General features: G+C 35.0%; 1 protein-coding gene across 5 annotated transcripts in view; it reads left to right on the top strand.

Moving 5' to 3' along the window:
* Positions 1 to 18,757, top strand: part of ACA9 (autoinhibited Ca(2+)-ATPase 9) — a 31,228-nt gene extending 12,471 nt beyond the window's left edge. For 4 of the 5 annotated variants that reach the window (XM_089715595.1, XM_089715593.1, XM_089715594.1 and 1 more), the window contains 16 exons: positions 263 to 400; positions 1,645 to 1,710; positions 1,820 to 1,918; positions 10,760 to 10,870; positions 11,673 to 11,840; positions 12,324 to 12,383; positions 12,600 to 12,764; positions 13,144 to 13,260; positions 13,959 to 14,057; positions 14,636 to 14,773; positions 15,608 to 15,708; positions 16,361 to 16,406; positions 16,513 to 16,647; positions 17,342 to 17,449; positions 17,536 to 17,627; positions 18,386 to 18,757. In XM_089715595.1, coding sequence (XP_089571721.1) covers positions 263 to 400; positions 1,645 to 1,710; positions 1,820 to 1,918; positions 10,760 to 10,870; positions 11,673 to 11,840; positions 12,324 to 12,383; positions 12,600 to 12,764; positions 13,144 to 13,260; positions 13,959 to 14,057; positions 14,636 to 14,773; positions 15,608 to 15,708; positions 16,361 to 16,406; positions 16,513 to 16,647; positions 17,342 to 17,449; positions 17,536 to 17,627; positions 18,386 to 18,491 — 1,749 coding nt within the window. In that variant the 3' untranslated portion in view covers positions 18,492 to 18,757. Of the gene's footprint in view, positions 1 to 262; positions 401 to 1,644; positions 1,711 to 1,819; positions 1,919 to 10,759; positions 10,871 to 11,672; positions 11,841 to 12,323; positions 12,384 to 12,599; positions 12,765 to 13,143; positions 13,261 to 13,958; positions 14,058 to 14,635; positions 14,774 to 14,933; positions 15,317 to 15,607; positions 15,709 to 16,360; positions 16,407 to 16,512; positions 16,648 to 17,341; positions 17,450 to 17,535; positions 17,628 to 18,385 lie in introns of those variants that run through there. The other variant, XM_012220688.4, reaches the window with a different exon arrangement.
* Positions 18,758 to 19,137: the final 380 nt, after the last annotated feature.

Here is a 19,137-nt window from a genome sequence, read left to right as displayed (position 1 = left end):
ATTAAAATGTACTTGGAGGAGCAACCTATTCTATTACATATTATTTCTCTTTTTTGTTTGTTTGCTTGTTTTTCATGTTTTCTAATTGTTGTTATTTTTTTAAAGATTTAGATGTCTTAATTAACCAAAGATTCCACAATCTCCTATTCTCAACATATATGATAGACGAAATATAAATTTTATACTGTTTTCATTACTTTGACCAATTGGTTAAGAATATTCAGGTATCTTGGTTTCAATGATTCAATTTCATATATCACAGATGACTGTAGTAGAGGCTTATGTTGGGAGAATGAAGATGAATGGACCAGATGATTCCTCACAGTTGCACTCTGAAGTTGTCTCTTTGTTATGTGAGGGTGCTGCACAGAACAGCACCGGTAATGTTTTTGCCCCCAAGGTAAAGATGTTATTCACTTTTCCCTTTTTATTTTTTTCCTTTTTATTCTGATTAATTTTCATGAGAATATTAAGGGAGGACTTATCTTATATTTAACCTTGGGCTTGTGATTATTGCACAGTTTATTGAATTCTTTCATATGATATATATACACACACACACACAAATATATATACATATATAGATATTTTAGTTGATATCTTTGTGGCTAGATAATAAAATATCGTAATTGCTTTAGCATTTATGTTTCTAGCTTTTGTGGGCTTCCCTCGAGGTGATGCTGAAAGTCTACCTCCTTTTGTGGCCCTTCACCTCTTTGATGGAAATTTTAGTGAAATTTGGTATTATTTTTAGTTGGACTCGCAGATTAAGTGTATTAACTGTTATACATGGATACTTGATAAATTATGACTATGTAGAAGTGGATCTAAAGCTAAACAAGTTTTAATCATGTTGTCTACAAGGCCATACATTTTCCTAATAATAACACCAGAAGCATGCATTTAACTCGAGGAAGAATCATGGATTTTATACTTTGCCAACTGTGCAATCAAATATTAATTGAGAAAAATGACAGACAAATAAAGCAAATACAAAGCACTTGTATTAGGTGTATCATTTTAATCTATTTCTTTCTCTTTGTTGAGAGATAATATTGTAATTGTATTTCTTGTATCTCATCAATCGATTACATAGGTTTATATATAAGGAATTCGTACGCTACCTAGCTATTTAGGAATACAAATCATAAACTAATTAGGAATATACTTAGGAACTAATTAGGAATACGTGTACTATATTGATTTTCCTTAATACTCTTATATATTTACAGTGACCAATGATGCACAGTAATGTTTATTCCAAGGAAACTTTTTCTTTTTTAACCAGACAAGATTACATTATACTCCTGGATTCTTTTTCCAAACTTGTTCTGCATTTGCTAATATTGACTAAAAAAAGGTGGACTCTCTAATGCAAGACTGTTGTTATGAGTGAAATTTGGCTAGTGAGTAAACGGCATCTTTTGATATTTTTGTTCTATGTTATAGTTTACTAGTCAGCTTTTTGTTTCTGTTTTTAGTTGTCATTTTATTTTTCTTTAATCCTTATTCCCTTACTAAAACGTGAAAAAGGACACTATGTTGGATCCACGTGTATTCTACTTTACCTCCATTGTTCAGTTAACTTGATGTTCCATCATCTGACATAGGGAAATCTGTCATTGACTGCATTCTTTTTGACAGGATGGTGGAGATGTTGAGGTTTCTGGATCTCCTACTGAAAAGGCTATCCTTTCTTGGGCTGTCAAGGCATAATCTCTAGTCATGTTCTGGTGTCTACATTAAGTATGTGTTTCTTTGTGAAGTTAATAACAGTCGGTAAATATTTCTTTTTTCTCTTGCTCTTTTCCCTTTTCAGTTAGGGATGAAGTTTGATGTCATTAGATCACAATCAAAAGTTCTCCAAGTCTTTCCTTTCAACTCAGAGAAAAAGCGAGGTGGTGTTGCTGTTCAGAGGGTAACTATTAATTCTCACTTTTCATTTGACTTTTAAATGGAAACTTACATTGGACACCATCATGCTATATTATGGAATTCTCTTGTCAAACGTCTCAATTACCGAATCACATCTTTCATGCATGGGTAGAAAAATTGTTTTCGAATTGGTAAAACCATTTAGTTTTCTGGGGATGGCATACAACATTGTGCGGTAAAAGTAGATGCATCCTTTTTCAACTAAACATAATTTTCATTATATCCAGAAGAATGAAGCCAGCCAAATTTTTTGCTTACATGATGAATAATGATTAAGGCGACCTCATTATTTGTTTCTTAATATAAGCGCTGTTAGTATACTATTGTAATTAATTGACTATACTGTTGTAAGATAGCTGTAAATAACCATCAATTAGGAGACAAATTAGGCATCAATTAGGGAGCTAATTAAGGCTGTAAATGTCAACCATAATTAGGAGACAAATTAGGCATCAATTATGGAGCCAATTAAAGCTGTAATTGCCAGCCATAATTAGGAGACAATGGGCATCAATTAGGGCTGTAATTTAGGAATTTATTCCAAATTTGTGGATACTTTAGTCTATTTAAACCCAATCAGCTTGGGGAAATAGACAAGCAATATCAAAATTCCATTGAAATACAGCAAGTTTGTCATGGTATCAGAGCCTAATTAGGCAATTTTAGGGCTGTTCTTTTATGAGTTTCAGCTTTGTTTTTTTAAGAACAAAGTGCATGTTCTGCTGTCTCTAATTCTGCAGTTTCTGTTTCTGCTTTCTTTGTTTAGTTCATATCTTTGATAAACTCTCGGTCATAGAAATTCTGAATTTCTATTTGGAAATTCTTTTCATTTAGAAGAGATTCTGGTGGACATTTTTCTATCCTGCAACTTTCTGGCTGTAGGATTTTCATCTTGGAGGGTCTGTTGCTCCTTCTAGTAGACCTGCTCCTGGTTTTGTTATTGCTAATTTTGCATTTCTAGTCTCCTTGTGCTATTTGAGATGCTCACTTCAAACGCAGTTGAGAGTTTTCATGTTCGTTTCATCGGAAAAAAATTACTCTTCATGGGAATTTCAGTTCAAACACTTTGTTACAGGAAAAGAACTGTTGGGCCATATTGATGGAAGTGATCCAGCTCCTAAAGATGCTAAGGAGTTGCTTCATTGGAAAGTTAGAGATGCAAGAGTAATGACATGGATTCTGGGGTCAGTTGACCCTCTTATTGCTCCTAATCTGAGGTCTTCTAAAACTGCAAAAGCCATGTGGGATTACTTGAAAAAGGTCTATAATCAAGACAATGCTGCAAGACGTTTTCAATTGGAGAGCGATATTGCTAATTATTCCCAAGGAAATCTCTCCATTCAGGAATATTATTTTGGTTTTCAGAATTTATGGGCTGAGTTTACTGACACTATTTATGCTAAAGTGCATGCAGAATCTCTCTCTGTACTTTAAGAAATTCATGAGCAAAGCAAAAGAGATCAATTCTTAATGAAGTTGAGGTCTGAATTTGAGACTTCGCTCAAATTTAATGATTCGTATTCCTTCACCTTCTTTAGATATTTGTTTTGGCGAATTACTTCACGAAGAACAACGTTTTCTCATTTAGAACTCTCTCCAACAAAAAAATACTGTCAAGGTTGCTTTTGCTGCCCAAGGAAGAGGAAAGGGTCGGGACATGAGTAGAATTCAATGTTATAATTGCAAAAATTATGGCCACATTGTTGCCAATTGTGGAAAGAAGTTTTGTAATTATTGCAAACAGTAAGGACATGTCATAAAGGAGTGTCCGACACGGCCTCAAAATCGAAAATCGAATGTTATCCCAATTGCACCAAATAATCTCATTCATTTTGCTGCTCCAACAGTTTCTACAACTCCCTCTTCAGCTACTGAACCTGTGATTCTTACTCCAGAAATGGTGCAACAAATGATTATTTTAGCTTTCTCCGCCTTAGGACTACAAGGTAAAGATACCTCCTCCTCTCAACTTTGGCTTGTTGATTCTGCTGTCTCAAATCATATGACAAACACATCTAGCATGCTTACCAATGTTCGCAAATATCATGGTTCAACTGAAATTCAGATTGCAAATCGTAGTACAATACCTATTACTGAGATTGGAGATCTTAGACTATGTTTCAACAATGTTTTTATATCTCCAATGCTCTCAACTAAGCTTCTTTCGGTTGGTCAGTTAGTAGATAAGAATTATGATGTGCATTTCTCTCGTAATGGTTGTCTTGTGCAGGATCAAGCATTGGGGTCAGTAATCGCGAAGGGGCCTAAAGTTGGGAGACTGTTTCCACTACTATTTTCCGTTCCTCGTATCTCTTCATTTTGTACTACAGTTATTAGTAAAAGTGAACTATGGCATAGGCATTTAGGTCATCCTAATCCTGTTATTTTGTCTCATTTATCAAATTTTGGTTTCTTGGGCAATAAAGAACTCCTTGCTAAGGTTCCTTTTGATTGTTCCACATGTAGACTCGGTAAAAGCAAAACTCTTCCTTTTCCTTCTAATGGTAGTCGTGTTGTCCAATGTTTTGATATAATTCATAGTGATGTCTGGGGCATTACGCCCGTTATTTCTCATGCTCAATGCAAATACTTTATGACATTTATTGATGATTATAGTAGATATACATTGGTATACTTTCTTCATTCTAAATCTGATGTATATTTTGTTTGCAAGACCTTTTTGGCCTATGTTGAGACTCAGTTTTCTACTTGTATTAAAGTATTACGATCTGATTCTGGAGGAGAATATATGTCTCATGAATTTCAGAATTTTCCTCGTAAGAAAGGGATTGTCTCACAATGTTCATGTCCTTATACACCACAACAAAATGGAGTTGCTGAGCGTAAAAATCGTCATCTTTTGGATGTAACCCGAACTTTGTTAATTGGATTTTCAGTTCTGATAAGGCTCTGGACTCCTAACTTCGCCCCAAAAGCTAGCTCGTAGTGGAAGGACTGAATCCAGCCTTATACACTAGTCCAGGATGTACTCTGCGGGCGATGTGGGACGCATCATCCCCACCCCCATAAGACCCGACTGCCTCAGTTGGCGTTCTGACGAACCCCATGAGACACCGACCCTACGAAGCCAGAGCTCTCATACCAAATGATAAGGATCTGGACCCCTAATTTCGCCCCAAAAGCTAGCTCATAGGGGAAGGACTGAACCCAGCCTTATACACTAGCCCAGGATGTACTCCACGGGCGATGTGAGACGCATCAAGTTCCATCTAAGTTTTGGGTTGAAGCCTTATCTAGTGCAACTTATCTAATTAATAGAATGCCTTCTCAGGTATTAAGTCTTGACTCCCCATATTTTCGTCTGTATCAACAATATCCTAATTATCATGATTTACACACAGTTGGTTGTGTTTGTTTTTTCCATCTACCTTCTCATGAATGTCATAAACTTTCAGCTCAATCTATTAAATGTGCGTTTATGGGTTATAATTCTTCTAAAAAGGGTTTTGTTTGTAATGATTCCATTTCTAAAAAATTTCGTGTCTCTCGAAATGTTATTTTCTTTGAGCATCAATATTTCTTTCCTAATCTTGCTAAGTCTTCTTCTACTTCTCCCATTCTTCCAATTTTTGAGGATTTACCAATTGTTCCTAATCGGTTTAAGCCTAGATTTGTGTATGAAAGACGTCAACCAACGATGCCTCTTCCTGAGACTGATCCCTCATCTATGTCTGATTCTCCAAAATCTACTCTGCGTCGATCTATCAGATATCTCGACCTCCAAGACGGTATGGTTTTTTTGATAATCCTGCTGGATATTCTGCCACTTTATCTAATATTTCTATTCCATCTTGTTACTCACAAGCCTCCAAGAATGAATGTTGGCAAAAAGCCATGCAGGACGAACTTCAAGCTCTCCACGACAATTATACATGGAAAATTCTTCCTTGCCCTCCAAATGTTAAGCCCATTGGCTGTAAATGGGTTTATTCAGTCAAGCTTCGTTCTGATGGAACTTTGGATTGATATAAAGCTCGATTGGTTGCTCTTGGCAATAAGCAAAAGTACGGAGTGGAGTATGAGGAGACCTTTGCTCCAATTGCAAAGATGACTACCGTTCGTACTATTATTGCAGTTGCTGCTTCTCAGGGTTGGCCTCTTCATCAAATGGATGTCAAAAATGCTTTTGTTCATGGTGATCTTAAAGAAGATATTTATATGACACTTCCACTGGGTTTGACTTCCTCATCTTCAACACATGTGTGTGAGTTGAAAAGGTCTTTGTATGGACTAAAACAAGCTCCACGTGACTGGTTTGACAAGTTTCGGTCTACCTTACTTCAGTTTTCATTTGTGCAAAGTAAATATGACTCCTCTTTATTTCTTCACAAGAGTTCTGCTGGTTTTGTTCTACTGCTTGTTTATGTAGATGACATTATTATAACTGGCACTAACACATCAACGATCCTCAATCTTCAACAATCTCTTCAGACTTCTTTTAATATGAAGGATCTTGGTCCACTTACATATTTCTTAGGGCTGGAAGTTCACTATGATTATTTTGGGATATTTATTCATCCCCTGTTGATACTCCTTTGGAATTAAACGTCAACTATCTTAGTCAAAACGGAGATCTTCTTCCTGATCCATATCTTTATCGACAATTAGTTGGCAGTTTGAATTATCTGACTATTACAAGGCCCGATATTTCTTTTGCAGTTTAGCAAGTCGGCCAATTCATGAGTACTCCGCGTCACTTACATCTGGTGGCAGTTTGTCGAATCATTCGCTATCTTCTTGGCACATCTTCTCGGGGTTTATTCTTTCCTGCTGGCTCTCTCGTATGCCTTGTTGCTTACAGTGATGCTGATTGGGCCGATTGTCCAGACACTCGACGCTCTATAACTGGTTGGTGTATGTTTCTTGGCGATTCTTTGATATCTTGGAAAAGTAAGAAACAAAACCGTGTTTCAAAATCTTCTACTGAGTCTGAATATCGAGCTATGTTCGCTGCTTGCTCAGATATTGTTTGGTTACGTGGCTTACTTGCTGAAATTGGATTTCCTTAGCCTCATTCTACTCCTCTGCATGCTGACAACACTAGTGCCATACAAATTGCTACAAATCCAGTTTTTCATGAACGTACCAAACATATCGAAGTCGACTGTCATTCTATTCGTGAGGCCGTAGATACAGGTGTCATTTCTCTTCCACATGTCTCCACTGCTCTTCAAATTGCTGATGTATTCACAAAATCTATAACAAGACATCGTCATCAATTTCTCGTTGGCAAATTGATGCTTCTTGATCGCCCAGCATCAATTTGAGGGGGGATGTTAGTATACTATTGTAATTAATTGACTATACTGTTGTAAGATAGCTGTAAATAACCATCAATTAGGAGACAAATGAGGCATCAATTAGGGAGCTAATTAAGGCTGTAAATGTCAACCATAATTAGGAGACAATGGGCATCAATTAGGAGACAAATTAGGCATCAATTATGGAGCCAATTAAGGCTGTAATTGCCAGCCATAATTAGGAGACAATGGGCATCAATTAGGACTGTAATTTAGGAATTTATTCCATGTTTGTGGATACTTAAGTCTATTTAAACCCAATCAGCTTGGGGGAATAGAGAAGCAAATTTCTATCAAAATTCCATTGAAATACAGCAAGTTTGTCAAGCGCAACCTTGATATAATCGGGCTGTGTTTTTGTAAGCGTGTTAAAGTGAGATGATTCTTCTTAATGATGCAGAATCACTTGTGGAGAAGAAAAAAGATAATAGAATTAAGAAGAAGATAGAGGGATGTGAGATTTAGAAGAAAGATACCAAAGAAGAGAGAAGAAGATGGAAGATTGTTGGAATGATGAGATTCTTGTTGAAATATTCTTAATTAGTTTGAATTTTGGAGGGAAAGTTAGCTTTGTCTTTTAGTGGTGTTAGTTAGCGGTATGAACTTAACTTGAGTGTTCACAGCTCTTTTTAGGTTCTTTATATAGAGTTTGTTTCTGTGTGTTTACGTTGTGTGAGTTAGTATTATCTCTGCCCTATAATTTGTCAACATGGTAATCTTAAGGGGCTTTTATATGTATTTGTAAGTTTTGACAGAGCTTTAGATGGTCTTTAAGGGTTTATAGGTAAAAGCAAAAGGAGTATTGTTGAGAGAAAAAGAAGTTCTTGAAAATCAAAAAGAGAAGACAAAAGAACTTCTGTAGATTTTAGCCCCTTCTTGCTGTTTTTAGTTCTTGCTTTATCGTGGCTCTCTTCCTTTCTTACCCAATGAATGGTTAAACTTTCTGGACCTGTATTCTAGATGAAGCATTTCTTCATCAAATTTCTGTCACTTTGCAAATTCCAAACATTTTCAAGGGTGAAAATTTTGTTTTTTGGTATTTGAAAGTTGAAACTAAATGTCTGAAGAAGACTAGCATAGCCATAATATGAAAAGGACCCAGGCATGTGCTAAAACTTCAGAAATCTTGTTGAAGACAACCTAGGCAAGTCCTAAAACTGCAAAACTTTATTTAAGCGACCAAAGCACGTTAAAAAGCTACAGAAAACCAGTGGAAAAGGGACCTAGGCATGTCTTAAAGCTGCAGAAATCTTGTTGAAGAGGAACTAGGAAAGTTGTGAGAATACAGAACTTTATTGAAGGGACCAAATCAGGTCCAAGTATTGCAAAAAGCAGTTGAAAAGGGACCTAGCATATGCAAAAATTGCTAAAAGAATTTGCTGTCCTGTTGAAAAGGGTAGCAGAAAATTTTTTTTGTGAAGATTATAGTTGCTCACATGTAGCAATGGAAAGAATAGCCATTTTTGACAAGGGTAGTAGATGCTACAACAACTAGGCTTCTTGTGAATATCCTGTAGAAGTCTTAGACTTTTTTTTTGTGAGAAGTCCAAAAAGAATGAAGCCCACAGACAAGTGCTCAACAAAAAAAAAAAAAAATCATTGGGAAGGCTTGGGGAAAAGACTTCCTCCAAGATGCATAACAAATCCAAGAAGATTCGAAAAATGGTGCTTAAGAAAGGAAAACAAAATTCAAATGAATTCAAATGATGCTTTATGAAAGAACAGCTTGTACTACTACAACAAAAAGCTTGAGGAGAAGTGTTGGAATGGTGAGATTTTTGTTGAAATACTTTAGTTAGTTTGCATTTTGAAAGGGAAGTTAATTTTTTCACTTAAGTTGTAACCCTGCTGTCTAGCAGGTAAAGTTAGTGGGAGGTAGCAGTATGGTCTTAGCTTGAGTGCTCACAGATCTTTGAAGGTTCATTTTATAGAACCTTTTTTTCTGTGTGCGTGAGTTGTGTGAGTTAGTTTTCTGCTCTGCCAATTCCAACAAAGATAAAGAACAAGCTGATAAGTAGAAAAACTTTGATGTTCTATCAAATCTTCATGCTTCTTATACTATTCTTTTGAAATTACCATTGGTTAGCCACAGGCACTTGAAGAAAGCCCTGATAAAATAAAATCCCATAAATCTCATTTTCCTCTTTTTTTTTTTTTTTCCCTTGTTTTCTAGAGATCTCCATGTTTATGTGAACTTACAATGTTTTAATGCACCCAACTCAAATTAAAACAAAAAATAAAAGCCACATTAGTTGAAAAATCAGAGCCATTCTATAGAAAGGGGAAGAATACATGTTGCTGCTGGTTAGAATTTCGCTGTACACAATCAGGCTCTATCTCTCTCTTTCTCCGTCATTTTTCTCTATTCTTCTTCTCTTTGTCAATTCTTCTTTCCTTTGTTCCAGCCATTTAATTCTTCTCCGTCATTTAATTCTTTCCTGGGTGCCTTAACTCCCTTTTCAGGTTTTCTTTTTTCCCTTTTCCTCTTCTGGATGCTCTTCTGAAGTGGAGTTTAAAGAAGATGAATAAGAGGACATTGGAAATGAACAATCTGAATTTAAATAATGATGAAAAAGATGGATATGTTGCGTTTGATGATGAGCAGTTGAAACTGCTGGAATTATTGCTATTTAGTAGGGATTTAGGATCATATTGTTTTAAGTCCTTTTAACATTTTTAGTTTCATTTTCATTTTGTATTTCAAAAGCATTGGTGCAAAGATCTTAAGTGTTTTATTTTATGAATATGAGTGTACTTATATATGTTATTAGGTGTCTTATATTTTGAATGCTGGATCTGAATAGACAAGATATTGAATGTGAGAACAAAAAACTATAAGGTTATTTTTAAAATTTAACGTTGTCCGAACTCTGAAGCCTATGAGGTCAGCCTTGGTGCAATGTTACGATTGAACCATTGAACCATCAGGTCATAGTTTCTAGTCATGGAATGAGCCTCTTTGTGGAGCATGTAAAAGGCTACATAGATCTGAGCCTCTCTCCATCCCGTGATGCATGGAAGTCTCACGCAACTGGAATTTTGGATGCCTAAGGAAAAAAGAATACTGTTAGAAACTTCTGTGCAGCCATTCTGGAGCTGCAGGATGGACATTTTGGCTCATGAAACTTCAATTTGATACGCCATTCCGGAAGTTATAGAACTTGGGGAACACATCATCATCATAACAGGGCAAGAATTATGTTATTTCAATGATATGTGACTTACCTAAGCATGCTTTGGAACTTCCGTACACTAGGTGCAGCGTGCTCAGTTTTGCTGTTCTCTGAACTGTGCAAGTACCCAGTTTCTCTTCATAACTGGGCAACTGGGTGTCCAATTGTACTTTTGGCTCCCATAGCAGAGTCCAAATTGTTTGGTTGTCTTCCAACCATGATTTTGTGAAGCAAGGGTTAAAAAACGTGTGTAATATATCTGTTTTCATATTTTTCGATGAGTCATAGACTTTCCTGTGCTAATGAAATTTTATAAATTAATTTTTGCAGAGTGACTCTAAAATCCATATACATTGGAAGGGAGCTGCTGAGATAGTTCTCGCTTCATGCACAGGATATATTGATTCAAATTGTTGCCTGCAATCCATGGATGAAGATAAGGTCTATATTAGTGTTCTCTTGCTGAAATCATTATAATGTTTTGAAGAATTCTCTATAGAAAGCATGAATTAAATGAAATTTTTCAGAACTTGCATTTGACATTTTGACTAAATGTCTGAACTTCTTTTAGGCATGCTCGTTTGCCATGTTCGTTAGCATCAATTTAAGTTCATCTATGTAGTTTGCCATGACTTGCAAAATGATTTGTTATTAAGTCTCCAAAATATTGAAAGATTATGGATGCCAATGAGATAGATCTGGATATATTAGATATGGCTAGAACATAGATGCTGCTAATGCTTTTTTAATGAATCCATCCAAAGTACAATCACTGCCCATGCAAGTTCTTATTTTTATGTTTTAGTCTTAGCTTTCATCATTCTATTTCCAAGTTAGCCAATTATCCGGTTTTGGTTATCAATTAGCATATCATTCTGTACACTGATGCATGATAATTCACAAGAACTGGTATCATCATTCCTCGAATCTTAAAGGTTTTTTTCAACCTTGAGGTAATGCATGAGGCTCCCTTTCAGTTTGCATTACCTTGTCAATTGAGTTAGAAGTTAAAGATTTACATAATAGAAGCTGCAGAAAATGACAATTATCATCTTGTAAATATTGACCAATCTCTTAACCTTGTCTTTAAAGGTGAAATTTTGCTACTTACCAGGCATTGCGTGTCAAAAAACAGGTCATTTGAATTGTTGATCCATTTGAAGGCTTAGAACGTAGCTTAAACTATCTTCACTGTCCACAAACTTTAGGATAAGAATCTATATTAATGTATATTGTTCTGTAGGAATTTTTCAAGGATGCTATTGATGAAATGGCTGCAAGCAGCTTGCGTTGTGTTGCCATTGCATACAGATCATATGATGCGGACAAAGTTCTGGCTGATGAAGAAGCTTTAGACAAATGGATTTTACCGGAGGATGACCTTGTTTTGCTTGCTATTGTTGGCATTAAGGTTACAATTTTTTAAATACTTTTCTTCTTATTTTGTGAATGCTATACATCCTCTTTTATTCTTTTAAATTAATTATCTCTGTAAATGATATTGCAATTTCCATATGATTTCTACACAAGAACCTTTTTACTCTAAATGTTTATTCATGTTCACATCCTTACGTACATGTTCTTGTTGTGCAGTATATAGTGATACTATGTGACCTACTTTTAACTGAAGAGATATGCAGTGCGACATTAATGTTCTAGTGCTGTGAGCTTGCATATATATATATATATATATATAGAAAATAATGTACAATAATTAGATCATAGTCCTTGCACTAATTACATGTTATATCACAATCCTTTTGTATAAAGATATTTAAGATTTACCTTTCTCTCTGTTTTTTCTTAAATAAGTAAATTGAACTTGAGCAATCCTTCTTCATGGTAAATTTCATTTCTCCATGTGTTTTTGCTGCTTCTAAGATTTTAAATGCAGGATCCTTGTCGCCCTGGTGTAGACAATGCAGTGAGAGTATGCACAGAAGCCGGTGTTAAGGTATCTTGTTACTTCTTTTCTGCAATCATCTTTGGATTTTACCTAATGTGTGGCTAACTACTGTGGTTCACATTAGGTATAATGCCCTTTTATATTTTTTAGTTCCTATCTATGAGAAAGGCGAGTAGTATATCATTTTTTTTGGTGATAATATATTGTTCTATTAACAAATCTTGTAAATGGCTTATTGGGGATGATGTAATTGCAAAATTATAGGTACGGATGGTTACTGGAGACAATCTTCAAACAGCAAAAGCAATAGCTCTTGAATGTGGGATTCTTGGATCAAATGCAGATGCTACTGAGCCTAATATCATTGAAGGAAGGGTGTTCCGTGCATATTCTGAAAAGGAAAGAGAAGTGGTTGCCAAGAAAATAACGGTATGTATCAAACAACATTAAATGGTTATGACCACATGACATAATTAAAGGCAGGGGCGAAGCCAACAATTTAAATTAAGGGGTGCAAAACTTTTAATATCAGAGCTCGGGGAGGGTTCAGAATGTTTAAGGTTGATAGAAAAATAAAGCAGGTCCTGGGTTCGAATATAGGACCTGAATTGCAATTTTTTTTTTATTTTTTATTTACAAGGGAAGGGGGGCAATCATTAATTACTCACCTTCTCTTCAACGTGGGTTTGCCATTGATTAAAGATCTTAGCAAAGAATTTGCACCTAATAATTATCTTGTAGAAGTATAATTATAAGTTTTGGCCAATTTAAGCATGAAAATGGTGCGTAATTAGAAGTAATGATATAGGTGATGGGGAGGTCTTCTCCTAGTGATAAGCTTTTGCTTGTTCAAGCCTTACGCAATGGAGGGGAAGTTGTAGCAGTTACTGGCGATGGCACAAATGACGCTCCTGCACTTCATGAGGTTTGATCACTGCATCTTTGTTACTAACATGATGTTTGATATATAATAAAGTTAAAAGATTTGCAGGATACATTGAGATTTATGATATGATTTATATGAATTCTAAGGCGTCTTGTTTCATACTTTTGAAGAAGCGTTAGGAGATTTCATCAATTCTAAACTATGGAAGTAGACCATTGGTTCAGACTATTAGGTTTCCATTATCCTAGACACATTAACTTCAATTTGTGTGCTTTTTATAGGCAAGTATGAGTGTATAATCCAACAATCACAGGGTTTTCAGCTTATTAACATTGTGAAGGTTGAATTATGAGTCATCTGGAGATATGCTTTTGCTGGCATGTCCAAAAGCAAAAAACTCCAGTATGCAAGTGTCTGACAAGTTAAACACTTACGCAGCCGTGATTTTTGTTCAAGTGTCCGCATGCTATAAATCAAGCATCCCTGTAATATATACTAAAGGACCAAGGGTATTCCATGGCGACAGATTTCATTTATTATATGCCTGAATGGAAACAAAAATTTTTTGGTAGTATACTAAGGTGGTTCTAGGTGGCATCAAATCCTTTTGCCGTGTTATATATTCTCATTATTCAGTTGTGGCATTTTGTTCTAAACTTTTATCTTCTTGACTTCCCACCTTTCATTTAGTGGTTCCTTGGCATAGTTGATAGTATTTTTGCATTTCTATATTTTAGGCAGATATTGGCCTTTCTATGGGCATTCAAGGGACTGAAGTTGCAAAAGAAAGCTCCGATATCATTATCTTGGATGATAATTTTGCTTCAGTTGTAAAGGTTAGTGACCACTTTATGCTTTACCAGAAAAAAATTGTGTAAAGCCATCCTTTAGTGGAAGGGGGGAGGGGCGCATGTGTGTGATTTGCCTTATTTGTCCCTTTCGAAAGAGAATAACATTAGCATTCATATTACTTATCCACAATACAATAAAAAAAAAAATCAGCAATTTTTTTTTAAAAATTTTTTTATGCAATATATGTTGAAGAGGGAAGTATGAGAGTGGAACTAGGCCTCACATCATCTGCAAAAAGTTTCAATTGGTTGCTTTATTACTTTTTGGTACCAATGGAACACTTGAAAGCTCCCTTACCCTTTTATGGTACTTATTTGGAATGGAAGTATATGTTTTAAGACAAAAGTAGTGTCCAATTTCTTTGGTTAAAATTTTCTTCCTTATTGGAGAAACATTGAAGTGGCAGAGTCTTGTTATTCTCATAAACCTTTCAGACTGTATGGCATCTTCTTAATTACAATATTCCACCAATATCCAAAATGCTTAGTTTCTTTTCCTTCCTCAGCATTGCATTATAATAAAACAGATTATATTTACAATTTAATCTTCTTCTCTGATTTAGGTTGTACGATGGGGTCGTTCTGTGTATGCCAATATCCAGAAATTTATCCAATTCCAACTTACGGTTAATGTTGCAGCTCTTGTAATTAATGTTGTTGCAGCAGTATCTTCTGGAGATGTTCCTTTGAATGCTGTACAGGTATCTCTTTCGCTCTCTCAATACCTGTCTGTCTATCCATCTATCTATCTCATTTGCTTGTTGAGCATATTTTGCTTAATTTTCCAATCCCTATGCCTACTAATATATTTCATAGACCTAGCCTATCTTTCTTTTTTTTTTTTTTTTTTTAAACATCCAGTGTCCGAAGCCCATTGGCCCAACTAATCCGGATTCGCGCCGGCAGGCCCACAAAGGGAGGCAAAGCGTTCCCTCCTGAGTGTTTAAGGGAACTCCATACCCAGGGCTCAAACTCGAGACTTCTAGTTAAGGGAGAAGAGATCCCTGCCATCCCATCTCACCCCTTGGGGGTTCCTAGCCTATCTTTTGATTGCATCTTTAAGTCGATTGCTTGTCTAACATTGACATTCTTCTCCTTTTAAAATATGCATTGCTTGGCTTTTTTTAAGGCCAACTTAAATCTTAGCTTATGAGCTTTTGAAATTTTAAATATGGATCAGAATGATGTATTTGGAGAAAAAGGTCCACAATATGAGAAAATTACGTCGATTATATTTTTTCTTATCTTGGAGTCTTGGTTTTCTTCTACAAATTGCTCCAGATTTACAAGATACCAATCTTTTCTAATAATTGCGTGAAAACAGACAGGAAAAAGCAAACTAGTTTGACACTTTCCTTTTATTTGTCATTTTATAAAGAACTGTTTGATTTTTCCACTCCTATAAGGAGTGAACAACTATGACCTGGTTCAGGATGTGTATATATAGTAGGCCTGATTTTCAAAAATGACCAAAACGTAGTACTCAATACCCTCATGATATGAGCTGACTTTGAATTCATAAATTTGTGCTATAGCTTCTATGGGTTAATCTCATCATGGATACACTTGGAGCACTTGCTTTGGCTACAGAACCACCTACAGACCACCTTATGCACAGATCCCCAGTTGGTCGCAGGTTTGTTCTAAAGAGCTTAACTAAATATTGTGTATACAACTGTACATGTGATCAGAAAATTCCATACTACTGAGATAGATATTTTGGCTCTCATGATGTTACTGAATATAAATAATCTTGGTTGTGGGCCTTGCTTAGGTGGATAAATGATTTGGGTTTGATTTTTGTTCATTTTTTATGGAGTAGAAAAGTGAATGGTGGCTGATCTTATTCTGATTTTCAACTGTGCGAATCGTGGACGAACACTTTGTTAGTATATAGGATACTTCCAAATGCATGCATAAGAGCTTATGAGATTGGGGTCCTCCTATATTCTAGAACTTTGCCAGTTTTAGTTTACCATGCATGGAGCAGATTCTTCTATAAATGCTTTGTGACCAGTTGAATGTTATTACATCCAAACTACTGATTCATGGATAGTAAGAGGGAAACTGAATCATGGCATTGTTTTGGCCTAATCCCTTGTTTCAGTGTGCTTTTTCTTTTGTAGCTTGTTCTCATTAAGGAAGTTATGGTTTGGGATTTATTATTTATATTATAATTGCAGATGTCATATATACATGCTTTTCAATGGACTTTACAAATCCAAATGGAATGATTATGAATTTATGTATAATGATCTCAAAGGATGGTTATTTGCTTGTTATTTCAGGGAACCTCTTATAACAAATATCATGTGGAGAAACTTAATCATACAGGTAATTCTCATTTGATCCAGTTATTTTATTAGGAGTCTTTATAGATGATTGCTGATTGAGTGATAATACTTTCTGGATTACTCTTAATTCTCATAATTAATTGCAGGCTTTGTATCAAGTAGGTGTTCTCCTTGTGCTCAACTTCTGGGGCAAGAGTATTCTCCATCAGGATCATGAAAGCAGTGAACATGCTACTGACGTAAAGAATACTATGATATTCAATGCATTTGTACTCTGTCAAGTAAGTATACTCATTGATAGTGCATATTTTTTCTAGTCAATGAGTGCCAAACCTACAAACTTCTTGGACGATACTTATTCATTATGGTCATAAAGTCCTGAACATATTGTGTTAGTTTAACGATTTATTTTTAGCCAAATGCATAAACTCACACCTATAATTTTCGCAAAATCCTCAACATTTTATTTTGACTTGTTAAACACTTTAACTTATGAAATTGCTTCTATTAAACACTTTAACTTGCAAAATTATTCTATTAAACACGCTATCTTTATAAAACTAGATCTAATCAAACTTACTTAAATAGTTGAAAAATGGGAATGTATCCAAAACGAACCACGTATCAAATCAAGATTTTGAATATAAAGCCAAAAAGATAAAAAAAAAAATGGTGTATAATGTTACCAAAAGAGTTTGTAATTTAGGGGCACTCCTGCAAAGTTTGGGGTACCACAAGGTTTTTCACATAAAGTATATGGGTAAACTTATGTATTTGGTCCTTTAGTTTTAGTTTTGCCTATGCAGTCAATTGGATTCCATGCAATTTTTAAAATTTTCTCTTCTCTTTGTGACATCTGATGGGATTGAAACTTAAACTAAAGCAGCTAACGTGCCAAATTAGGCTTATTATGTGCTTTTACTTTTGCACGTTTCAAAATGTGAAGCATGCATTTGCCAACTATTTGATTTGCAGATATTCAATGAGTTCAATGCTCGAAAACCAGACGAAATCAATGTTTTCAGTGGAGTCACCAAAAACCGCTTGTTTATGGGAATAGTTGGATTTACCTTCATCCTGCAGGTGGCAACCCTTCTTTTTTCCTATTTGGGTGTTTATTATTATCTGAATTCTTAGAATTCATAATGGTTCTCAAAATTATTTCACAGATAATCCTCATAGAGTTCGCGGGGAAATTTACCTCAACTGTGAGACTTAACTGGACGTTATGGCTTGCATGCTTGGTTATTGGATTTCTCAGGTTAGTTTGTTGTTGGAAGTTAATGAGACATTACTTGTCTTGTCAAATTTAATGTGAGATTATTTGTCTTGTCAAATTAGGTCATTGGAAAGACTCGAACTATCTCTTTGACCTAGATATAACTGTTAAAATCTTAAAACAAACAAACAAAAGATATGATTGTTACTAATAGGTCACTTTGAGAATTAATTTAGTGCTCTCAATTATAGTGAAATATACTATTCAGGGTTTGTGTTTTGAAAATTAATTTAGTAGTCCCTCTACTTTAATTCCATCTAACTATTTAATTATCGTAAAATATTTTAACACATTGAGATTGAATTTGAATTCATATAGAAATAGAGGAGGATAACAAACATAGGTAATGAAGAGGGTTCAAACAAGTGGCAGAGAAGAAAATTTACAGTTGTATGAAGCTAAAATTGACATTTTAATACTACTCCACGGAAATCAGATGGAATGACTAAATAGTTAGATGGAATTAAAATAGAGGGACTATCAAACTAATTTTTGGAAACTTGAGTTTTGATTGATGTATTTCATTATAATGGAGGGGCTAAATAATAATTCACTCGAATTAGTTTGAGATTGAGCCTGAGTTGATATCAGGTTATTAAATGTTCTTGATTTAGTTCTTGTTGGTATGTTTTCTTAAACCAAATTTCTGGTTAGCTGCTTGAAAATTGGGGACAAAATATTTGCTGTGTAGTTCTTTGAACAATGATTTGTAATATACTTACTGGCCTCTATGCATGCAGCTGGCCTCTTGCTGCGGTTGGAAAACTGCTTCCGGTTCCTGAAACTCCTTTATCTACATATTTGGCTAAGCCAATTCGACGGTGGAGAACTGGTCGGACTACATAAAACTTTCTGAATGGTTGCATGCAATAAAAAGATAATCTGACAAGCTGACATTTTATTTGAAGACCAGCTGATGATTTTTAGTATACACCCGACAGTGAAAGCAAAGGCTTTACTACTACTAGTACTACTATTACTACTGCTGCTAACGTATTTAGCGGAAAATTGGTCGGTCAATTGTGAATGTTGTTCTGTCATGTTTGGATCATAGTATATTTTACTGTCTTCCATTCCAATGAAATTTGCAATGCAGAAAGTATGTTATAGAATTTGTCTCTCAACCTCTTATTTTTTCCAAAATATTATTGCCAAATAGGAGATTGAGAAGCCTTTAACGGTATTTCACAGGTAAACTGTGACCCGATTAAAATTAGTTTTGAACTGCAAATGAATATATCTTTGAATTTAAACAACCAAAAATTGCAATTGAATCTTATAAATGAACTAGATGAAAGCTCACGCTTTGCGCAGGTTAATTTGTCGGTTTGTAATTTATATTACAAACAATTTTAAACACTATTTCTTATTCTAGATAATTCTATATAAATAAAATTCTACAATTCCAATAATGCAATGTGAATAAAATACAACAAAATTTTGTATATCTATATATATAGAGAGAAATGATTTCCAATGGATAAAATAGCTG

This window comes from Jatropha curcas, chromosome 10, assembly GCF_041381405.1.
Source record: "Jatropha curcas cultivar XTBG-Jc1 chromosome 10, XTBG_Jcur_1.0, whole genome shotgun sequence".
Classification (NCBI taxonomy): domain Eukaryota; kingdom Viridiplantae; phylum Streptophyta; class Magnoliopsida; order Malpighiales; family Euphorbiaceae; genus Jatropha; species Jatropha curcas.
This window is presented reverse-complemented; position numbering and strand designations above follow the sequence as displayed.